General features: G+C 44.1%; 1 protein-coding gene across 2 annotated transcripts in view; it reads left to right on the top strand.

Annotated features, from left to right (window-relative positions):
- LOC138735815 (rho GTPase-activating protein 39-like) overlaps positions 1-20,772 on the top strand; it is a 195,361-nt gene that overhangs the window by 77,197 nt on the left and 97,392 nt on the right. For both annotated transcript variants that reach the window (XM_069884287.1, XM_069884288.1), the window contains exon 2: positions 14,865-15,302. In XM_069884287.1, the coding sequence (XP_069740388.1) occupies positions 14,865-15,302 (438 nt within the window). The remainder of the gene's footprint in view (positions 1-14,864; positions 15,303-20,772) is intronic.

Raw genomic sequence — 20,772 nt, 5'->3', positions numbered from 1 at the left:
TGTTGACTTTGGGTGAAAAAGCTGTTTCCCATTGGTCGTAAGGGCCTGAGTGCGACGGTACCTCCTGCCAGGTGATAGAAGGGGGAACAGTTTACATGTGCGATGTGTGGAGTGTTTCACTTCATTTATTGCTTTCTGTCTGTATCGAGTGTAGTAGATGCTCTTCATGCTAGGAAGAGGTTCCCCAATGGTCTTTTCCGCTGACTTCACTATCCTCTGTAGGGTCTTGCAGTCTGAGGTGCTTCCAAACCAGGTGGTGATAAGACTGCACAGGATACTCTCAATACATCCTCTGTAGAATGTAGTGAGAATGGAGGATGGGAGATGGACATTCCTCAGCTTTTGCAGGAAGTAGAGGCACTACTGGGCTTTCTTGGCTATGGAGCTGGTCTTAAGGGAGCAGGAGAGATTCTCTGCCAGGTGCACTCAGAGGATCTTGATGATCTCAACGTCAATGGTCAGATGAGCATGATCTCCCAGCCCCTTCTGAAGTCGAAAACCATCTCATGGTGTGGAGAAAGCTGTACAAACACAAAGAATGGAAAAATAAACAGGACTAAGGAAAGTGGGAAGTAAGATTCAAACAAAATCTAAGGCAGTTTCCAAACGGGACTGTGGTTTTCCTTGGAGTTCAGAAGAATGAGGGAGGGGCCTCCTAGAAGCATTTTGAATGTTGAAAGGCCTGGACAGAGTAGATGTGGCATCTACAGAGTAGATGGGGGCTCTCGGACAAGATGTTCCCATGGTAGGGGAGTCTTGGGCAAGATGGCACAACTTCAGGATTGAAGGGTGTCTTCTTAGAACAGAGATGCGGAGGAATTTCTTCTGCCAGAGAGTGGTGAACCTCTGAAATTTGCTGCCACTGGCAGCTTTAGAGTGAAACACAAAAGTCTGCAGACTGTGTGATTGTAGTAAAAACGCAGAAATTCTGGAGGAACTTGGCAGATCCTGCAGCGCCCATTGCCACTGATATTTCGAGCCTGAGCCCTTCCTCAAGTTCAGGTTACTGGGTCACTGGCGTCACTAAGTGGGTACAGGGGGTGCGGACCGCACCCCATGACACCAAAATGACTGTCAATAAAGTGTTTTTGCAGTATTTCAGCAGAAATTTATTATTTTTATAAAAATATCCCTGTAGTTCATTTTAACAACAAAAACATTTTTATAAGCCCATCTTACTTGTATCAATATACCTACAAAGCTAAAACTCGATCCTAATTTACTTTTTGAACCTTCTAATGTGCTCTGGTCAGAGCTGTCATTATTACCCATTTACAATGACACGTCAAATCATGAGATTTTGTCTGCACGCGTGACAAGCAAGCGCTGTTGTTTTCTTTGCTGCTGGTGTTTTTATAGTCGTTGCTTTTGTCAAATGTTCTGGTGTTTTTGTTAAAATATTGTGGTCATTAGTATTTGTGAACCTATATCAATAACTTGTTGGAGAACGAAGTAGTAAAGGAAAAAAGAGAAAAATCAAAAAAGCTTCCGCTAAGTTACCAATAATGTTGTAACTAACAATGTTGTAATTTAAATGTGAAAAGATTTTACCAAACAGTTGTTATTAGTTTTCATATAATCTAAGAAATATTACATTTAAGCATTTTATAACTATATTTATCACATATTATTCTATATATTTACAACTATGTACAGTATATTGGTGGGGGGGGGGGAAGTGACACTACAAATTACTGCACTGGGTGACACCAACTCCAAGTGACACCACTGCATTGGGTGTATTTAAGGCAGAGATTGATAGCTATCTGAATCGTCAGGGTACCAAAGGTTATGGGGAGAAGGTAGAGGAGTGGGGCTGAGTGGGAGAATGGATCAGCACATGATGGAGTGGCGGAGCGGACTCGATGGGATGAACAGCCTGCTTCTGCTTAGTGTTCTGAGCCTGAGTTTCCGTTTGCTATGAATCAAAAGCCTCATTGTGCTATTTGTTAGGCTGAGCCATCTGAGCAAATTTAATTAGCAACTTCTGATGGGGAGGAGAAAACCACACTGTTCGTCATTCAAGGACAAAAAAAAGAAGCGTGTTCATGGCTTAAATTCATACCCCTCAGTGCTATCGCTTAGATTTTCTGGCATTAAATGGCATGTATGGTTTTACCTGGAATTACTGAGGTACTAGAACCATGGAACAGCATAGAAACAGGCCCTTTGGCCCTTCTAGTCTGTGCCAAACTAAAATTTTGCCTAGTCCCACTGATCTGAACCCAGTCCATCGACCTCCCATCCATGTACCTGTCCAAATTTTTCTTAAATGCTAAAATTAAACCCACATTCACCACTGTCAGCTCGTTTCATACTCCCCTCTGTGTCAACAAGTTCCCCCTCAACTTCTGTTTCACCCTTAACCCATGTCCTCTAATTTATATCTCACTTGCCCTCATTGACAAAAGCCTTGTTGCCGTTAATCAATCTATACCCCTCATAATTTTGTATACCTCGATCAAATCTGCCTTCCTGTTTCTATGCTCCAGGGAATAAAAGCCTAGTCCGTTTAACCTTTCCCTGAAGTCCCGTCAACATTCTCGTAAATCTTCTCTGCACTCTTTCAATCTTATTGATATCTTTTCTGTAGTTAGGTGAACAAAACTACACACAGTAGTCCTCTGGACTTACCGCTATGCCCATAACCAACTTGTATACCTCCAGTGAGATCAATGTGGTTTTCAAGTGATTAAGCTACCCGACTGGCATTTAGAGGCTTGATTAATGATCTAGAGAGACCAGTTCAAATCCCACTACGATAGCTGTGGAAGTGAAATTCGAGGAATTTTTTTAAAAATGTGGAGTTAAGAAGCAGGTTTTAATACTGATGAACATAAAACTCGTGGATTGTCATTAAAATCCCACTTGTTTCATCAAGAAAAGATATTGATTGTCATATGATGTATGTGCATTTCAAGAATGCAGCAATGCGATTGGCTCAATAACCTCACTACTCAGTCTGGATGTTATGTTAGGAGTGATCAATTATAACCAAGAACTGTGGAAACCAAATTATTGATGGTGCATCTTCATTCATCATCTGTGATGTATAAGAAAATTCCTTGCAGTACTGAAATCCTGTTGGGGAGTGAGTAGTGTGGACAGGGAGAAGCCATAACCTGACCTGGTATTATAGCCATGCGAGACTTGTACCTTGATATTCCTTTGAGGGGTGGTGGAGGAGTCATGAACAAGGTAAATACAGCAAAAAAAAAACCTCTGGTATTCACCAACCCAGAGGGATCGGTAGATGCAGGATGTGAATTTTCCAGTTGCTTATGTTTGTGTTTGGATTTGTGAACTGACGGTGAGGTGCACCAATTTTAAACCCCTTTATTTAAAAAAATACCTATTTATTTTCCTTTTTTTCTGGTTGCTTGAGGCTGCTGATTGCTTGAATTCTGGATCACCGAGGTTTTACTGTACTGGGTTACCATTACTTCGTGTCTGATTGTGTTTGTGTGGGGGCTGCACTGCTACTCCTTTGCAGCACACCGGATTAAGCCAAGTGGTGTTCTGGCGATTTAAGTCTGGAAAATACTCGAATTAATTTAAAATATTGGACAGGACGGAAGTTGGATTGAGTGATTATGATGTGATCTTGAGACAAAACCCAATTTTTAAAATATTTTTTTCGATCAAAAATGTCCCGAGGGATTATGGTCAGGGTGTAGGTCAGGGGGACTATGCAGACAAATAGTTCTGCACAGACTGGAAGTCTGTGCTGCCGTGTTCGCTTGTTCTTCGGATTTCATCTCTTCACTTCGTTTTCCTTTCCCACGTAAAATGTGAGGAGTATCCCAGTATGTTGACCCTGGGGAGAGTGGCGCCTTTTGCTATCGTTCAAGGGGCAACATTTCCCCTTTGAGTGTGTGCTTAAGAAATGCTGCACAAGATCCACGACGTTACAGCGAAGGTCCTGCTGGATTCTCTGGCAATACTTGTAAAATGAAAATTTAAGAAGGCATTTAGAAAAGATGAACAGGTAAATTTGGATAGTTTATTCATTAGGAAACACAACATATTTAATTTAACATACAAGCAGTTTTAAATAAAAATAAAGTCAACACTTGACAAAAAAGTAAATATATTTTTTCACTTCAAAAAATGTGCGCACACGCATATATGCACGCATGCACACACTCATATACGCACGTTTTTGGCATCTCGATTTTTGGACTTCTACTGTACCTTGATTTGAAGTCCGGTCATCCTTGAGATGTGGTCTGAAACAGACATCAACTAACCATCAGCGTGGTAGAAAAGGACCTGCAGATTTGCTGGAGGTCCACTGATCTACTAGCTGTCCACGCCTGAATACAGGCAGCTTTGGTTTGACCTGTCTTCGTAAATGCACATTGGAAATAAAACATCTGATGAATTCGGGGACACTGTTTTATTGCTCATCTTGCTCGGTGCTGCTACGTGCTGAGTGATGGACTATGATGAGGAACGGCTTGTTCGTGGAGCCTGTGGGGGGGAACCTAGCATGCAGATCTTGCTATCCTTGACTTGTTTGTGCTAATGCTGCAAGAGGACATGGGCAATTTTCTACTCAAAAAATTATACAGTGAAGCGCCTGTTGTATGGAATTCAAACAACCGACAAAAAAAATCACAAATAAATAGGTTTAAAAAAAAAGTTTAATATTTGCACAACTTGCTGTTTGTTCGCCAATCATTCAACATGCAATCTCAAGCAGCTGGCAAATCCACTTATCCATCATCTTCCAATCCCCATAGTTGACGGAATCCAGGGATTTTACAGTACTTTGTTTCACCAGCATTGTTTTGTTCGGAGTTCTATTTGTTCTGATCTCTCTTTTAGTGTTTCCTTTGCTAAACACGTGGTGAAACAAATAAAATGTTATGAATTTCTTTTCAGGTTGGATTTGTGATGAGTCCCAGGTGTGGATGTGGCCAGTCATTTTTCTATTGAGTGTTTAATCACTGTTTGTAAATGACGTAAATTTTACAACATATTTTGCATTGAGTCTTGTGAAATACTGTTGTGTAATAGTGATACCGGCCACAATTCATAAAGTTAATTCTCTCACGTAATTTTATGGCCTGGGCTTGATTTGAAGTTCAGCAATTAAAAAAAAAAGTAGTTGACAGGCTTGGAAATTTGTTTGAAGGGAGATGCAGAGAAATTCAATCTGCTGTCTGAATCGATCATTTTCTTTGGTTTGGACAGTAAATAATTGTTTTTGTGAATGTTCTTCCCTCGTTGGGAGTATTTGTTTCACTGCAGTGGTTACCTATTGTCTGGCTTTTTAGCAAGCAGTAAAACAAAGACATTTTTACTTGGCTCGATCAGACACATCATCAAAACTAGTTTGGAACTGAATGTCAAGCGATTTCAATGCAAGTGTTTGTCATTGGGATTTATTTACAAATGTTCTTTTTTCAAAGGATTAAAACTGATAAATGGTAAATTTCAGTTCTGTACCCCCTCCCACACTGATGTGTCTGTCCATGGCCTTGTCCGCTGTCAAATCAAGGCCACCCGTATAATAGAGGAGCAGCACCCAATATTCCATCTGGGCACTCTCCAACTGTATGGTATTAACATTGACTTCTCAGGTTTCTGCTAACCTAGTCTCTGTTCTTCCTCTCTTCCCCATCTCTCTCTTTCCTCCAGCTTTCCACCCCCTTCCCTCCATTCTCAGAGCCATGCTCCTCCCCTTGTTTGCCCTCCCTCCCTTAGCTACCTTCTGCCCCTCACCCCTCCACCACCATTTTCTTCAAGTGCATTTTGTTCATAGCTTGATGAAGGGCTCAAGCCCAAAACGTTGTTTATGTATCTTTATCTTTGTAAAATGAAGTACACTGTTGGACCTGCTGAGTTTCTCCATCTTTGTATTTTTACTTCAATCTGCAGACTTTCACGTTTTACTCCTAAATACTTCGCTTTCCTCCTTTTTGTAATTTCTGTTCAAGCAAAGCCCTATTGCGTTTGAAATACTTCAGGTCAAATATGGAGATAAAATCAGGCATGGCAGTGGGTTCCATGGGGTTTAATTTACATATTGATATACACACTGCATGACACTGCCATACCTCAGTGTCTATAAATACAGTACTTGGGACGTACAAATCATACACCTATTTTCAAAGTGCCTTTCGGAATTCATCTTCAACGAGATCAAAATGAATTCCAGACCTGCCTGATCAGCTAGTCTGGAAGGTTAAGGCTGTCGGGTTCCAAGGTGAGCTGGCTGATCACCATAATGGTGATAGGAAGCAGAGGGCAGTGCTCGAAGGATATTTTTTTTCCCCTCTGATTTGGAAGTGAGTAATCACTGGGATGGTACTGGGACCTTTGTAATTTGTGACGATTAGTGGTGATTTGGATGTGTGCATAGAAAGTACGGTGAGTCGATCTGTAGATAACAGGTTAGCAATTACAAGAAAGGCCATTTAAAGCGACAGCAGGATATGAATCAGATGGAAAGCCGGGCAGAGCATTGGCTGTTGGAATTTAATCCCGACAAGTTTGGGAAGGCAGAGGGAGAACAGAGAACAGAGAACAGAGTACAGAGTACAGAGCACTAAGGAATGTTGAGGCATCTTGGGAGTTGGTCTGTTAGTTTTTGAAAGTGGAATATATTATATGTGTTGAAATTCTTGTTGCTGCAGATAATGATCTACTATCTGAATAAAACAGCAACCACGGTACACAAAGATGATAGAGTGCAAGAATATGGTGCAAGAAAAAAAGTGGGGTCACACAAGGGCAGACAACACTTTTGTGATGTCAGTGCAGTCCCTGATTCGTGTAATAAGGGGAGGTTCAGGAACCTGATAGCCTTTGGAAATTGACCTTGAGCCTACAGGCACTGGTCTTTGGGCATCTGAATCTTCCCGAAGGCTCCTTTTAGGAAGAGGATGCAGAGGAGATTTACCAGGACGTTGCCTGGGTTTGGAAACGAGCAGAGCTGGGACTTTTCACTTTGGAGCGTCAAAGGGCGAGAGAAGATTTCATCGAGGTCTACAAGATTGAGATGGGGTGGACAGCCAGCACCCATTTCCCAAGGCAGGATCAGCAAACACCAGAGGACGTATATACAAAGTTAAGGGTTCCATTATTGTCACGTGATACTGAATTTAGAATGCAACATACACAAAAGGAAGACAGAGCCGCCGCTTTGTCCAGCGCCCCTCACCGAAATGAGGCCCCAGCGAGGAATGAACTTTTGACGGAAGGAAGTTTAGGGGAGACATCGGGGGTGTTTTCTTTTTACACACAGAGTTGTGGGTGACTGGAATGCCTTGCTGGGGATGGTGGTGGAAGCTGAAACATTAGGGGCATTGAAGAGACTCTTAGACAGGCACATGGATGAAAGAAAAATAGAGGGTTATGGGGTTGGCTGGGTTTGGTCCTTTTTTGAGGAAGGAATTTATGGGTCGGCACAGCATCAAGGGCCTGTAACTGTATTGTTCTATATTACAGTGAGAAGAGGTTCTTGATGATGTTAGCTGCCTTCTTGAAGCAGTGCTTCACAAGATGTCTTCAATGGATGGGAGGTCAGAGCCTGTGGTGGACCTGGCCGTGTTTGCTCCCTTCTGTGTTCCTGGGCTCTCGAATGACCAAACCAGGATGCGATTCATCCAGTCTGTATGCTTTCCACAGCATACCTGTAGAAGATTGATGGACTATCCAATGATATGCCAAATCTCCTCTGACTGCTTAGGAAGTAGAGGTGTTGATGAGCAACCTTACATTGGGAAATAGAATACAAGAGTTGGGATATTACAAAATGCTCGTTAGGCCACGCTTGGAATGTTGTGTATGGTTTTAGACATCGCACTGGAAGAAGGATATTGTTATACTGGAGGAAGTGCAGAGGAAATTCACCAGGATGTTGCCTGGACTGGAGGACTTGAGTGTTGAGCGGCTGGGTTGGCGGAGCAGTTAGTTCAATGCCTTTACAGCACCAGTGACCTGGACCAGGGTTCGAATCCCACACTGTCGGTAAGGAGTTTTACTTTCTCCCCGTGTCTGTGTGGGTTTTCCCCGGGGGCTCTGGTTTCCTCTCACTGTTTGAAATGTACAGGGGGTTGTATAACTGAATGGCACGGGCTCATGGGCTGAAATGGCCTGTTATGTGCTGTTTAAGATCAGCCATGATCTCGTTGAATTGCGGAGCAGGCTCGAGGGGTCGAATGGCCTACTCCTGCTCCTATTTTCTATGTTTCTATGTATGTCTAAAGGGAGAGATTGGGTAGATTCAGCTTGTTTCCCTCTGAATGAGGCAGTGATTATGTGGAAATGTATAACATTACATGAGGCCATACAGAGTAGGTAGTCCAAATCAAAAGCAAAAGGTGAGAGGATAGAGTTTTAGAGGGGATTGAGGGAATCCTTTTACACAGAGTAGTGATATCTGGAAATTGTGGCAGAGGACCTGGTGGACTCTGATAAGTTACTGAACCCTTTCACAGCTGAGCCCCATGTAATCGGTCGTTCGGTTTCGTTTGGAGTGGGAGTTTGGCTTTTCACATTTGACCACTGACACTGAATGCTTTCACACTTACAAGGAGTCATTCCCGGGGTTAGGACAGTTCTACCTTCTACCGGTGATGTCATGACACATCGAGTGATGGTGTTCCTGCCCTAAATTCTGATCAATGTATTATGGTCTTATATTTGAACAAAATTATTGTTGGCTTATAACATGATTAAGCTTTGTGTGCAACACAATACGAGCCATTTAGCCCCTGTTTTTATTGTGCCAACCTTTATAAGGGTCTGTGGGAAAGTGCTAGCAATAAATAACAATAGCGGACCATTTTTAAACAGGGTGGAAAGGTTGGTTGGTCTATAACGCACAATTTGTATAACGTGGGAAAGTTGGTAGCACTATAGTGTACAATTTATAAATACCGTGGGGGATAAAACGATGGCAGACCTGCCCTCCCAGAATGGTGTGGCAGTGAAAGGACTGTATGCATGGCTGCATGTACGGAGCATTCTCTGCCGCACAGCATTCTGGGAAGTTGGGTCCACCATTGCTTTCTCCCATGGTCTTTATAAATTGCGCTATCGTGCTACCAACTTTCCCACGCTGTTTAAAAATTGTCCACTATTTGCTATTAATTTCCCCTCTCTGTCTTCGACTTTCCCATGGCAGAGTTTATACCTTTAGTTTAATCTTCCTTCACGTTCCTGCACTCATGCAAAAACTTAGGTCATTTCAATCCCACAGTGCAATTGCCCAATTCACACTTGCTTGATTGCAACGCCGGCATCTGCAGACGCCACGGGTCGAGGCCTTCAATCCTTGGTGTGAGATGATGTCGTTTGATGCCAGCATTCAGCTGATTTTGCTTTCACGCTAGACACTTTAAAATCTGATGGGCTGTTAATTCCTGGGACCACTTGCAAGTGTGAAAGAAACTTTAGAGCCATTTAGACAACAACGAGATGACGGGGCACAGAAGATTGTGGTCCTCATGAGCCAAACTAGTAGATTAATGTTGACGGGCAGTAAACTCAACATAGAATTGTTTGGCTGAAGGACTCTTTAATAAGTTTGAGAGTTTATTGTCATATACGCAATTACAGTGTATAGGTAAACCACATAATTTGCATAGTTTCTTGCATGCCATTGTCGTCTTCAATCGAAAGAGTTGCTATTTAACAAACTCTGAGTCAGGTCTGAAGTGTCTTGATCGCCTCTTGGGGCAGGATGTGATGGAGATTGCATCTTCAATCAAGTTTTAACAAGCTGCAACATTCCTGGCGTGAAAGGTAGTGCCTTGTATGAGGGGTTTGGACACCAGCGTACCAGCAACGAAATGCCATAACCGCCTCCTGCTCTGGCGTTATTGTTTGAGCTAAGGGAATAAAAGCCCTAATTTTCTGCATTTATGGTTTATGTATTTTGTTGAGCTGAATAACACTGATACATGCAGTCCAGAATACCTGACTAATGTGTTCTAAATATCTAACAAGCCTGTTAACCTGGTAACTCCAAATTGATAGTATGGTCATTGCAGTGTTGATCAAATGTTTCACCTGGGATCATTTATTTACCGTTGCCGGTGCCCCTCTGCCTTTGATCTGATTGATGACTTTGTGATTGCCACCCTTTCTTGCCTTCACTTCGATCTCTTCTAGGTGGTCGTCTTTTCCCTCGGATTTCCATGCAAGCTAGCACTTGTTAGACTTCACATCTATCAGTTAAAGCTTAGATCAACCAATTGAACTATTTTACTGCTTTGTAAAACCCGATTACTTGAAACATACTCTTGGGGTAAATCAGAATGTTAAGGAAAAAGAGGCAGTGTGATTTGATAGTGGGTGTATACGATTAGTGGAAGGTAGGAAAGATCTGTTGATGCTGGTTAGTAATAGCCTCCTTTATCACCATCTTATCTGTACGAGAGGATATAGAAGACATGCAGGAGACTGCAGATGCTGGAACCTGAAGCTAATCACAATCTGCTGGAGGAACTCAGCAGATCGAGCAGAATCAGTGGGAGAGAAAGAATGGTTGACGTTTCAAGCCAAACTCCTTCATCAGGACTGATGCTGTTGGATGGATTTTAGAGCTACAGTAGGGATCTTGCAAGGATTTATAAAATTCAGAAAGTAAAGGTTAATTTGTATCCTGCTTCCCCAAGTAACTTGCATTTGGAATATGACGTGCAATTCTGGTCACCATATTACAGAGGGACCAAAGAACAGAAAAAAGGACAAAGAAATTTGAGGATGATATCAGGTATGAAAAATTATATTTGACCAGGAAGAGTCATTTGGTTTGGTAAACATGTTGATATAGTTTTTTTAAAAAAGAAAGTTATTAAGGATCGGAAAGAATCAACAAAATACTGTGCTTGTTGGGAAGAGCGAAGTCTACAAGCTACTAACGAATGGAGATTGTGGAAGGATTTTCATTACCAAGAGACCAGTAACCACGTGGAGCTTGTTAGCAATGGGAAACACGTGGTGAATTTTACATGGGGGCATTGAAGGAGAAGTTTGATGTGCCCATGAGGGTGAAGTTTGGCCACTGGTGTTTGATGGACAGACTTGGGTGAAAGCTCAAGTGAAATACAGGTGCCAGCCTGGACAATGAAGGCTGCATATCCTGTTTACTTTTGTATTGTCCCATCGCCTCGTGAAGAGACATCTGTGCAGTAATGATCTTTGTTCAGGTCAGATCTTAATTTGTGAGACATTAACGCATCAGAAACTCACTCTTGGGGAAGTAGACTATTGTAAATTGGGCAACATATAGAAGTCGTTTGACGATAATAACCAAACCGCGCTGGTAAACGAGCCCAGTATATCTCCAACATGCACAAAATGACAAGGTGAATCCAAAATGATGATCACCATTTTCATATATTGTAACCTATAGAAATAAGAATTAGACCATGGGGTAAGTAATATTGCATTTAGAACAGCCATTCTCAACAGTGGCCAAAACACATTTAAGGTGGTTGGGGGGGCACAAATTGAAATTATAATTTTTTTTGTGTAGTCGGTAGAAGTAAGGAGAAAACAACAAAACTTGATTGCTTCACAAGGGGCCCATAAACTTTAAGCTGAGCCATAGCTGAAAACAGGTTGAGGATGGCTGCTCCACAGGAGATGAAGCAGCAGGAGGGTGAGGGGGTGGGGAATGGGGGTCCAGACAGAGGGGGGAAGAACAGGAAGTGAAGGGCTGAACTTGAATGATTTGGAAAGGGGGCAGCAGTGATGGAAACGTTTTGCTTTGTTGCAAAACTAGAAAATAACTTTGGAAGTTGAAAGGCAAAGGAAAATTGAAGGTTAAGACTAAAGCTGGGAAACGACATAGATAAATGGCCAACAGCGTTGTTATGTAGTTGGTAGGAATGCAGCTAAAATTGTATTGTGTGTAACGACTTGGTTGGGGGGGTGGTCAGATGGTCTAATCCGTGGCTTGCCCCACGTTGCATTACGACAAATAAATGTGATGTAGAAGCACACAATCTCAGTCATTTGAGGTTGCTCCGAATACAGTAAAAATCTGAAAATCCAGACTGCTCAGGGATTGGGTCAGCCTGGATTTTCTGGATTCTCGGGTAGTTCTTTTGAAATTCAAATTTAAGGAGAATAAACAGGTAAATTTTCATAGTATACTAACAAAACTTTCTTTCGTATAAAATGCAAAATGCAAAAAAAAACAAATAAATATATTTTTCTTGCATTGCCGTGGTCGCTTGTTGGGCCGCTGTGCTTACACACGCACACCCATCAAAAAGCGGAGAGTTTTAGAAAAGTGCGGATTCTAGGATGGTCCGGATTTCACCCGAGAGTTGAGGGCGGCATGGTTGGCGTAGCAGCGCAACGACTTTATAGCGCCAGCAATCTGGAAGGGGGCTCGAATCCCGCGCTGCCTATAAGGAGTTTGTATGTTTTCCCCGTGGCTGCGTGGGTTTTCTCCAGGGGCTCTGGTTTCCTCCCACCCTTCAAAACGTACGGGGAATGTAAGTTAATGGGGAGTAAATTGGGTGGCACAAACTTGTGGGCTGAAATGGCCTGTTTCTGTGCTGTATGTCTAAATTTAAAAATTAAATTTAATGTTTGGATTCTTGGACTTTACTGCAATCGGGAGGCTCATGTGGTCCATTATTTAAGGAGAGAAGAAATCAGCACCTCCAGAAATTGGAAATCTGAGAGGTTGACATCAAGCTGCTGGGAGGCTTTTACAGGAGGTGATTTATGAGCACACGGAATGGTTGGCAGTCAGTGGGGATTCTTCGCATTGTTCTGGAGATTGTTTGCACCACTTTACTAACTTAATTGAAGCAGTAACTGGGATGATGTATTTGTGGGTTTCCAGAAAAGTTTTGATGGAGTACCACACAGGAAGTCCCTGGGAAAAAAAATATTTGCATGGCATTGTTGAACGTGGTGTGTCGTGGTGGATGGTAATTGTTTTAAATCTTGCAGGAAAAGGAATGTCATGACTGGGCAGTGAAGCTTGTTTAAGGATGGACTTGCAGAGAGCTCCGATTTGGACTCTGCAAGCTGTTACATCAGACTGTGATACAAAGGATCGACACCCGATATCTTTTCATTAGTGGCACATGGCAATGCTGGCATTCTTTTGAAGAGGCGTAGAATTTCAGAGCAGGGATGTGTTGCTGAGGGTTTATAAGGCACTGATGAGACCTCACTTGGAGCATTGTGAGCAGTTTTGGGGTCCTCTTTTAAGAAAGGATGTCCTGAGATAAGAGAGGGTTCAGAGGAGGTTCACAAGGATGATTCCCGGAATGAAAGAGTTATCGTATGAGAAGGGTTTTACAGCTCTTGGCCTGTACTCGTTAGAGTTTTGGACAATGGGAGGGGATCTCATTGAATCATCTCAAATGTTGAAAGGTGTGGACAGAGTAGCTGCAGAAAAGTTGTTCTGCATGGTTGCAGTGTCTCGGACAACAGGGTACAACTTCAATATAGGAGGGCGTCCACTTAAAACAGAGATGCGGAGGAATTTCTTTACCAGAGGGTGTTGAATCTGTGGAATTTGTTGCCACAGGCGATTGTGGGAGGCTATGTCATTGGATGTATTTAATGCAGAGATTGATTACCCTGGGCATCAAGGTTATGGGAGAAGACCTGGTTGTGGGGCCGAGTGATTAAATGGCGGGCAGACTCGATGGGGTGAATAGTCTATTTCTGCTCCTCTGTCTTATTATCTGACCTGGCTCCTTTCTGATATGAGCCTGCAAAGCAGCACAACACCTAGGCAATAAAGTTAAAAAAAATTGAAGACCCAAGAAAGGTTGCCAGAAAAACCGTATGAGGTAGGAACTTTAGGCTGTAAGGAGTTTGTACGTTCTCCCTTTGTCTGTGTGGATTTCTGCCAGGTGCTCTGGTTTCCTTCCACCCTTCAAAACCTACGGGGGTAAATTGGGGTATTGGGACAGCACGGGCTTGTGGGCTAGAAGGACCTGCTACCGTGCTGTATGCCAAAATTTAAGTTATGATCTGGTGTTCAAATTCCTCGGAAGTGGGGAGATTAAGAGTTTAGATTAGGGGCCTGAGAAGAATTAATCGAAGTAGTGAGTGCTCAGGTACAGTTAGCCTTGGTGTCAGGGTTGTATGATCGTTTCCATCCAGTGCAGGGAGAAAGTGGGTGCTGCATCTCTGTAAGACTCTGGTTAGACCACACTTGGAATATTGTGTTCAGTCTGGCTGCCTCAAAACAGAAAGGATGCAGAAGATAGGGAGTGGGCAGAGAGGAGATTTACCAGGATGGTGCCTGGATTGGAAAACATGCCTTATAAGGCAAAGTTAGCAGAAGAAGGAGCGAAGAAGGATGAGAGGTGACTTAATCAAGGTCTACAGAATTAGGCGGGACATTGATAGAGTGGACAGCCAACACCTTTTTTCCAGGAGTGAGAGTCGTAAGCATCAGAGGACATTGGTACAAGGTGGGAGGAGGAAAGTTTAGGGGAGATGTCAGGGGGAATTTTGTTACATGAGAGCATGGGCGCCTGGAATGTGTTGCTACGGACGAGGGTGCAGGCTGGTGCAATGGGGACATTTAAAAGACTCTTTGACACATGGATGAAAGAAAAATGTGTGGTTATGAGCTAAGGAAGGTTTAGATTTTTGAGTCGGTTTATATAGGTCTGCACAACATCATGGGCCAAAGGGCTGATACTATGCTGTAATATTCTATGTTCTATCCCAGCTCCCTCTTCTGTGTTTGAGTTAACACCATTTGAGGGGGAAAGAATTAGAAGGAGGCATGCAGTGAAGTTGTTGACAGTCAGAGTAAAGCATGAAGAGTGGCATTGAGCTGTTTGGGGAAATAGCCTTTATCCTTCTTATGCAGAGTTGCTGTATTTCTTACTTCTGTTTATTTTTGCTTCCAGCTCAGATTGGGTAGAGATTATCGAGCCGAGAACCCGAGAGCGCATGTACGTTAATCTGGAGACGGGTGAGTGTGGCTGGGATCCACCACAGCAAGTCCGCGTCAGGCAGTCCAGCGAGAACCAATGGTGGGAGCTCTTCGACCAGAACAACAACCGGTTCTACTACTACAATGCCCTCACGAAACAGACGGTCTGGCACCGTCCGCAGAATTGTGACGTTGTCCCTTTGGCACGACTTCAGGCGATGAAGCGGAATTCTCAGCAGGACGGCAGGAGCCAGCCAACCGGGGAGGGCGCTCAGGTGCGCAGTAGTTGCAACGCCGAGGGCCGTGCGTTTTCAGCCCAGCCACCAGATACACAGGATCCGGAGAGAGGGAGCGAGGCTGCTGGGATTGCACAAGCACAGCAGGATCCACTGAACAGGAAGGAATTTGGGAGGTAGGTGCTTTTTTTTCCTTTCGTTGCCTCTGCATCATTCACACTGGACAAGAATTTTTCAAAAGGTTTGCTTCCTGAAAGGAAATTAGGGTTTATGATAGACAACTTCAAGCTGAACACAAAGATCATTTGAAATTTGCTGTATCGTGTAGGAAGCTGGAGAAGCATTCAATTAAATTTTATTGAATTTAGCATGTTTAATCTCAAAATGACGCTGACACATTGCATTAGTTCATCCAACCTAAAAATGTTTTGCCGCTGATTTTCATTTGTACTCAGCATCTGATACCACTCGTGTCAGTGTCCAATAGTTGGCCAGCATCAATGGATTTCAGTTGCACTGGTGCCGCTTTTCCATGGTCACAATGACCTGGTGAAACCTTTCACCATGTTCTTCCCTGCGCTAAGATCAGCAGGGAAGATGATCAAAGTGCAAATGCAGAAAATGAATCTTCAATGACATGGTTTTGTATGCTTGGTGGTCTTAAACTATGAAAGGAAAACGCAAAAAATAGATGGATGTTTGATAGAAACGTTTTAAGGTGATTTTTGTGATCAGCAGCCCAAAATTCATAAAATATACCTGAGTGTTTTGGAAGCAAAAGCTTAATTGTCCAGTGTAATTATAATCAACCGCAACACCATTGGACCTTTTACAAAGCACAACAATGCAGGTACTTGTCAAGTGTTCTGGGTAGATGGTCTTGTTCTCTGGGGGAATTGTCAAGTAGAGGAGGAATGGCATGGTCACAAAGGTGGAGAAGGAATGGAGGGTACAGCTCAATCCAGAAACGTCGGTTATACAGTATACTGTTTTTCTTTGCTATACAAAAGGACACTGGCCTACTGAGTTTCTCCAACATTTGGTTTTTACTTCAACCATGGTATCTGCAGACTTTCATATTTTACTTTAAACAGTCTGTTACAGAAGCAGATAGTGGCTTATTTTAAAATATTCAAATCAAACGTAAACCTTTAAAACATAATTCGTTATTTAAATATTGTAATCTGCTTTTCAACCGTCTTCACTGGTCAGCAATTAGATTTTTTTTAAAAAGGCGGGGATTGTCATATTCAGAGGGTATTGCTCAAAGGCAACATTTCAGGTGAAAATTCTGGGGATGCACGAAATGGAGTCTTCCTTTGCAACAGCAGTTACTGTATTTTGCAAGCATCTTTGAAGATTTTAAAATCCACTCACAGGAAATGTGCAAGTATTACAAAGGTTCAATGAAGGGCAGATCTCAAACTCGTTCGACTAAAGAATAGCCACTGCTTGGATTGGATCAAGGTCAGCACGTTCTAAAGCAACATACTAAAGGTGTGGATTCTGTGATGGAAACCATTTGGGTGATTTCTCCAGCACAACTCCTTCCTCCTGAAAATCTTAAATGTCGTTTTTTAAATAATCCAGGGTATTCAGCTGCATTTTCACATTAACAAAACATTGACCTTTCAGTATTTGTCTTCCAAACTGAATTGAAATGTAAAGCTTTCAATGCTGCCCTTCTTAATGGATATTCAATTTGCGATTTATTTGGAACTTCAATTCCAGCCTGTCTGTCTGTCTTCAGTCTCCCCCCTCCTCCTCTCCCCCCCTCCTCCTCTCCCCCCCTCCTCCTCTCCCCCCCCTCCTCCTCTCCCCCCCTCCTCCTCTCCCCCCCTCCTCCTCTCCCCCCCTCCTCCTCTCCCCCCCTCCTCCTCTCCCCCCCTCCTCCTCTCCCCCCCTCCTCCTCTCCCCCCCTCCTCCTCTCCCCCCCTCCTCCTCTCCCCCCCTCCTCCTCTCCCCCCTCCTCCTCTCCCCCCCTCCTCCTCTCCCCCCTCCTCCTCTCCCCCCTCCTCCTCTCCCCCCCTCCTCCTCTCCCCCCCCTCCTCCTCTCCCCCCCTCCTCCTCTCCCCCCCTCCTCCTCTCCCCCCCTCCTCCTCTCCCCCCTCCTCCTCTCCCCCCCTCCTCCTCTCCCCCCCTCCTCCTCTCCCCCCCTCCTCCTCTCCCCCCTCCTCCTCTCCCCCCTCCTCTCCCCCCCCCTCCTCTCCCCCCCTCCTCCTCTCCCCCCCTCCTCCTCTCCCCCCCTCCTCCTCTCCCCCCCTCCTCCTCTCCCCCCCTCCTCCTCTCCCCCCCTCCTCCTCTCCCCCCTCCTCCTCTCCCCCCTCCTCCTCTCCCCCCCTCCTCCTCTCCCCTCCTCCTCTCCCCCCTCCTCCTCTCCCCCCTCCTCCTCTCCCCCCTCCTCCTCTCCCCCCTCCTCCTCTCCCCCCTCCTCCTCTCCCCCCCTCCTCCTCTCCCCCCTTCCTCCTCTCCCCCCCCTCCTCCTCCCCCCCCCTCCTCCTCTCCCCCCCTCCTCCTCTCCCCCCCCCTCCTCTCCCCCCCTCCTCCTTGTCCAGAGGAGGTGTTTTTTTGCCAACTCCTCTTCCCACCCCCGCCCCAATCCCCTTTCCCCCTTCTCGGTTGCAATGTCTCACAGAGTTCATGGAACTTTCAGTACTGGGCTGAAAGCCAATTTTTAAAATGGTGTTCAAGGGAATTGGATGTTCCAGTGAGCTTGGATGACAGGTGCTCTTGCTAACTGGGACACACTTGCAATCTCAATGAAATACTGTATTTTCATTCAGCCTCCCAGAAGGCCACAAGATCTGGTACAGGGAAGGAGAAATCTATTTCTGAAGCACGTGAGAGCTGTTGGTGAAGGATGGATCTTTGAAACTGGGGCATCACCAAAGCAGGAAGGGGCATTGTTCCTGTTCCCAATGCATACTTAAGGTGGAAGGTAAATCACCCAACTGCAGTTCAGCAAGAGGTGCTGTCAGTTCAGCAAGCTCGTGGACAGTAGCAGTGTCCATAGAATTCTGGCAAGGTTTTTCTTTGCAGTTCAAAATTTTTCCAACACACTCATTGATACCTGAGCTGGGATTGTTGTCATCCCTCTTGGACCAGAAAAAAATGAACAGACATCAACGCATGGTTGAAGTTTTCCAGCAGCATCCACTTTATTCCATGTGTGAAATAAATGAGGTTTCCACTTGGAAGATTTGATAGAGGTATTTAAAATTATGAGCGGGGGGGGGGGGCGGGAAATAAGCAGAGTAAATGTAGATAGGCTTTTTCCACTGAGGGGAGGTGAGATGCAAACCAGAGGACAAGGGTTAAGGGTGAAAGGGGAAATGTTTTAGGGGGAACTTCTTCACCCAGAAAGTAGTGGGAGCATGAAACGAGCTGCCAGCTGAAGTGGGGAATGCGGGCTCAATTTTAACATTTAAGAAAAATTTGGGCAGGTACATGGATGGGAGGGACATGAAGGGATCTGGATTAGGTACAGGTCAGTGGGACTAAGCAGAAAAATGGTTTGGCACGAACTAGAAGGGCTGAAGGGGGCTGTTTCTGTGCTCTGATATTCTATGGTTCTATGACGCTTTCTTTTGATTTTGAAAACCATACAAGTGAACGAAAATCAGGGTTGATACTAGATGGATCTTCAGAATGTAGCATCACCATCGACTTCCGAGTCACAGATTTAAGTGCAGCATTTATTTTGAGATTGCACAATTTAAGTGCTTGTGCCATTCCATTTTGAAAGCCCTGATTGGCTTCACCACCCCAACAGACAGTTACATCCCGATTGTCCATGTTTGTACAAGAATCCTCACAACCACACCCCCTCCCCCCTTTTTATGTCTCTGACGCCATGTGGTTCTCTCCACCCCACCAAACGTCGTCATGATATTTTCCACCTGTTGTATCTTCTCCAAACTTAATTTTCTCATAGGAGCATAACCACCGTACGAGTTAACATCGGAAATTCTTCATCCCTGGAACCATTCCAATACATAGAAACACCCAGAAATTCTGGAGGAACTCGGGTCTTGCAGCACCAGTAGGATGTAAAGACATATTACAGATGTTTCTAGCCTGAGCCCTCCTTCATTCTTCAAGATACCTTGAAGAAGAGCTCAGGCTCGAAATGTTGATAATATACACTGTGAGACCAGCTGAGTTCCTCCATCATTTCAATGTGTTTTTACTACAGTTACAGCGATTGAGGACTGGCATGTGTTTAGAGGAACATCACTTGAGGCTTGGGCTTTGAGATTGATTTGGCACAATGCAGTATTCTACCAGTGCTCAGCTATTGTTCTCTGCTTCCTTTTTTTTCATGGGATATGGGCACCTTTGGTGCTTGTGACCCATCCCCAATTGCCCTTGAGAGGGAGGTTATGAGCCAGGGCAATCTGTAGGGCGAAGGTAGTGAGAAAATCACATAATTTGTTTGGCCAGGGGAAGCCGAGGGTTAACCACATCACTATCTGTTTGGAGTTGTGTATCGGCTGGGTGGTGTAATTGTTGTGGATTTTCCCCATTCCCCAAGGGGCATTAGTGAATCAGATGGACTTTTACGACAACCCGGTGATTTCTGAGATGAGCCTTTTATCTCCGATAATTCAATTAACTGACCTTAAATTCCCCAGCCACCCAGAGGGCGGTTTGAACTTCTGTTTCTAGAACATCGGTCCAAGCTCATAGATTGCTCGACTAGTATCCCTGCTGCCAACCCTGTACGCATCTCTGTCCTGAGCATGTAAATGGAGATCTTTTGCTCTGCCATTATTTATGAGACAGTCGCTGATCCCCTGAGGATGAAATCAATTCCATTCTAGTATTTCCAGCAGACAAACTTGAATGAGTGCTGGGGGCTGAGTGTGTTCAAAAGAATTGGCTGTCACGTTGATAAGTTGTCTAATCATGTGTGTTTTAACATGTTGTGTCTGGCGCCGCAGTACACAATAATTGAATATGACATGTCAACTCTCTTATGCAAAACTTTTTTAACATTCTCGTTGTCTCTAAATAAGTTCATTGTTGCCAAGCAGATTGTGGTCAGCTTCTCTCGTTTTGGACCCATGTGTTGAGACTAGCAAATTAAAGCACACGTGTATGTTGTCTGTAACATATAAATGGGTTAAAATTACTCTTCGACTGTGGAGCCCTGATTGCTGGTGGTTTAAAGTTGCAGAACTTGATGGAACACAGAATGTGATGCCAGTTGTAATTCTTGTTGTCAGTTCAACCTGGAACATTTTTTTGCACTTGTAAGACCCAAAAATAATTGGCAGGGCCTTTTATAACCATCTAAGTCTAATGCATGAATCTTCATCTTGACACGAAATCTTTGCTATGTGATCTAACTGCATCTGGCATCATTTTTAAGCCTTGGATCTTGCCTTCTCTATAATACTGTATTGCCAAAATTACACATCCACTCATTGGCACTGTAAATTCACTGTTTTTAGTTGTTCATTTTTTGGGGAATGTGGGCAATGGCTCGGATTTATTGCCCTTCAGAAGGTGGTGGTGAGCTGCCTACTTGAACTGCTGTGGGCCTTCCAATGAAGGCCCTCCCACAGTTGGGAGTTCCGGGATCTTGGTCAACTGACGAAGGAACGACGGTGATATTCCACACCTTGTTTGGAAATGTATTTC

The sequence above is a fragment of the Narcine bancroftii genome, chromosome 6, assembly GCF_036971445.1.
Source record: "Narcine bancroftii isolate sNarBan1 chromosome 6, sNarBan1.hap1, whole genome shotgun sequence".
Classification (NCBI taxonomy): Eukaryota; Metazoa; Chordata; class Chondrichthyes; order Torpediniformes; family Narcinidae; genus Narcine; species Narcine bancroftii.
Note: the sequence above shows the minus strand (reverse complement) of the source record. Positions and strands in the feature narration are given on the sequence as shown.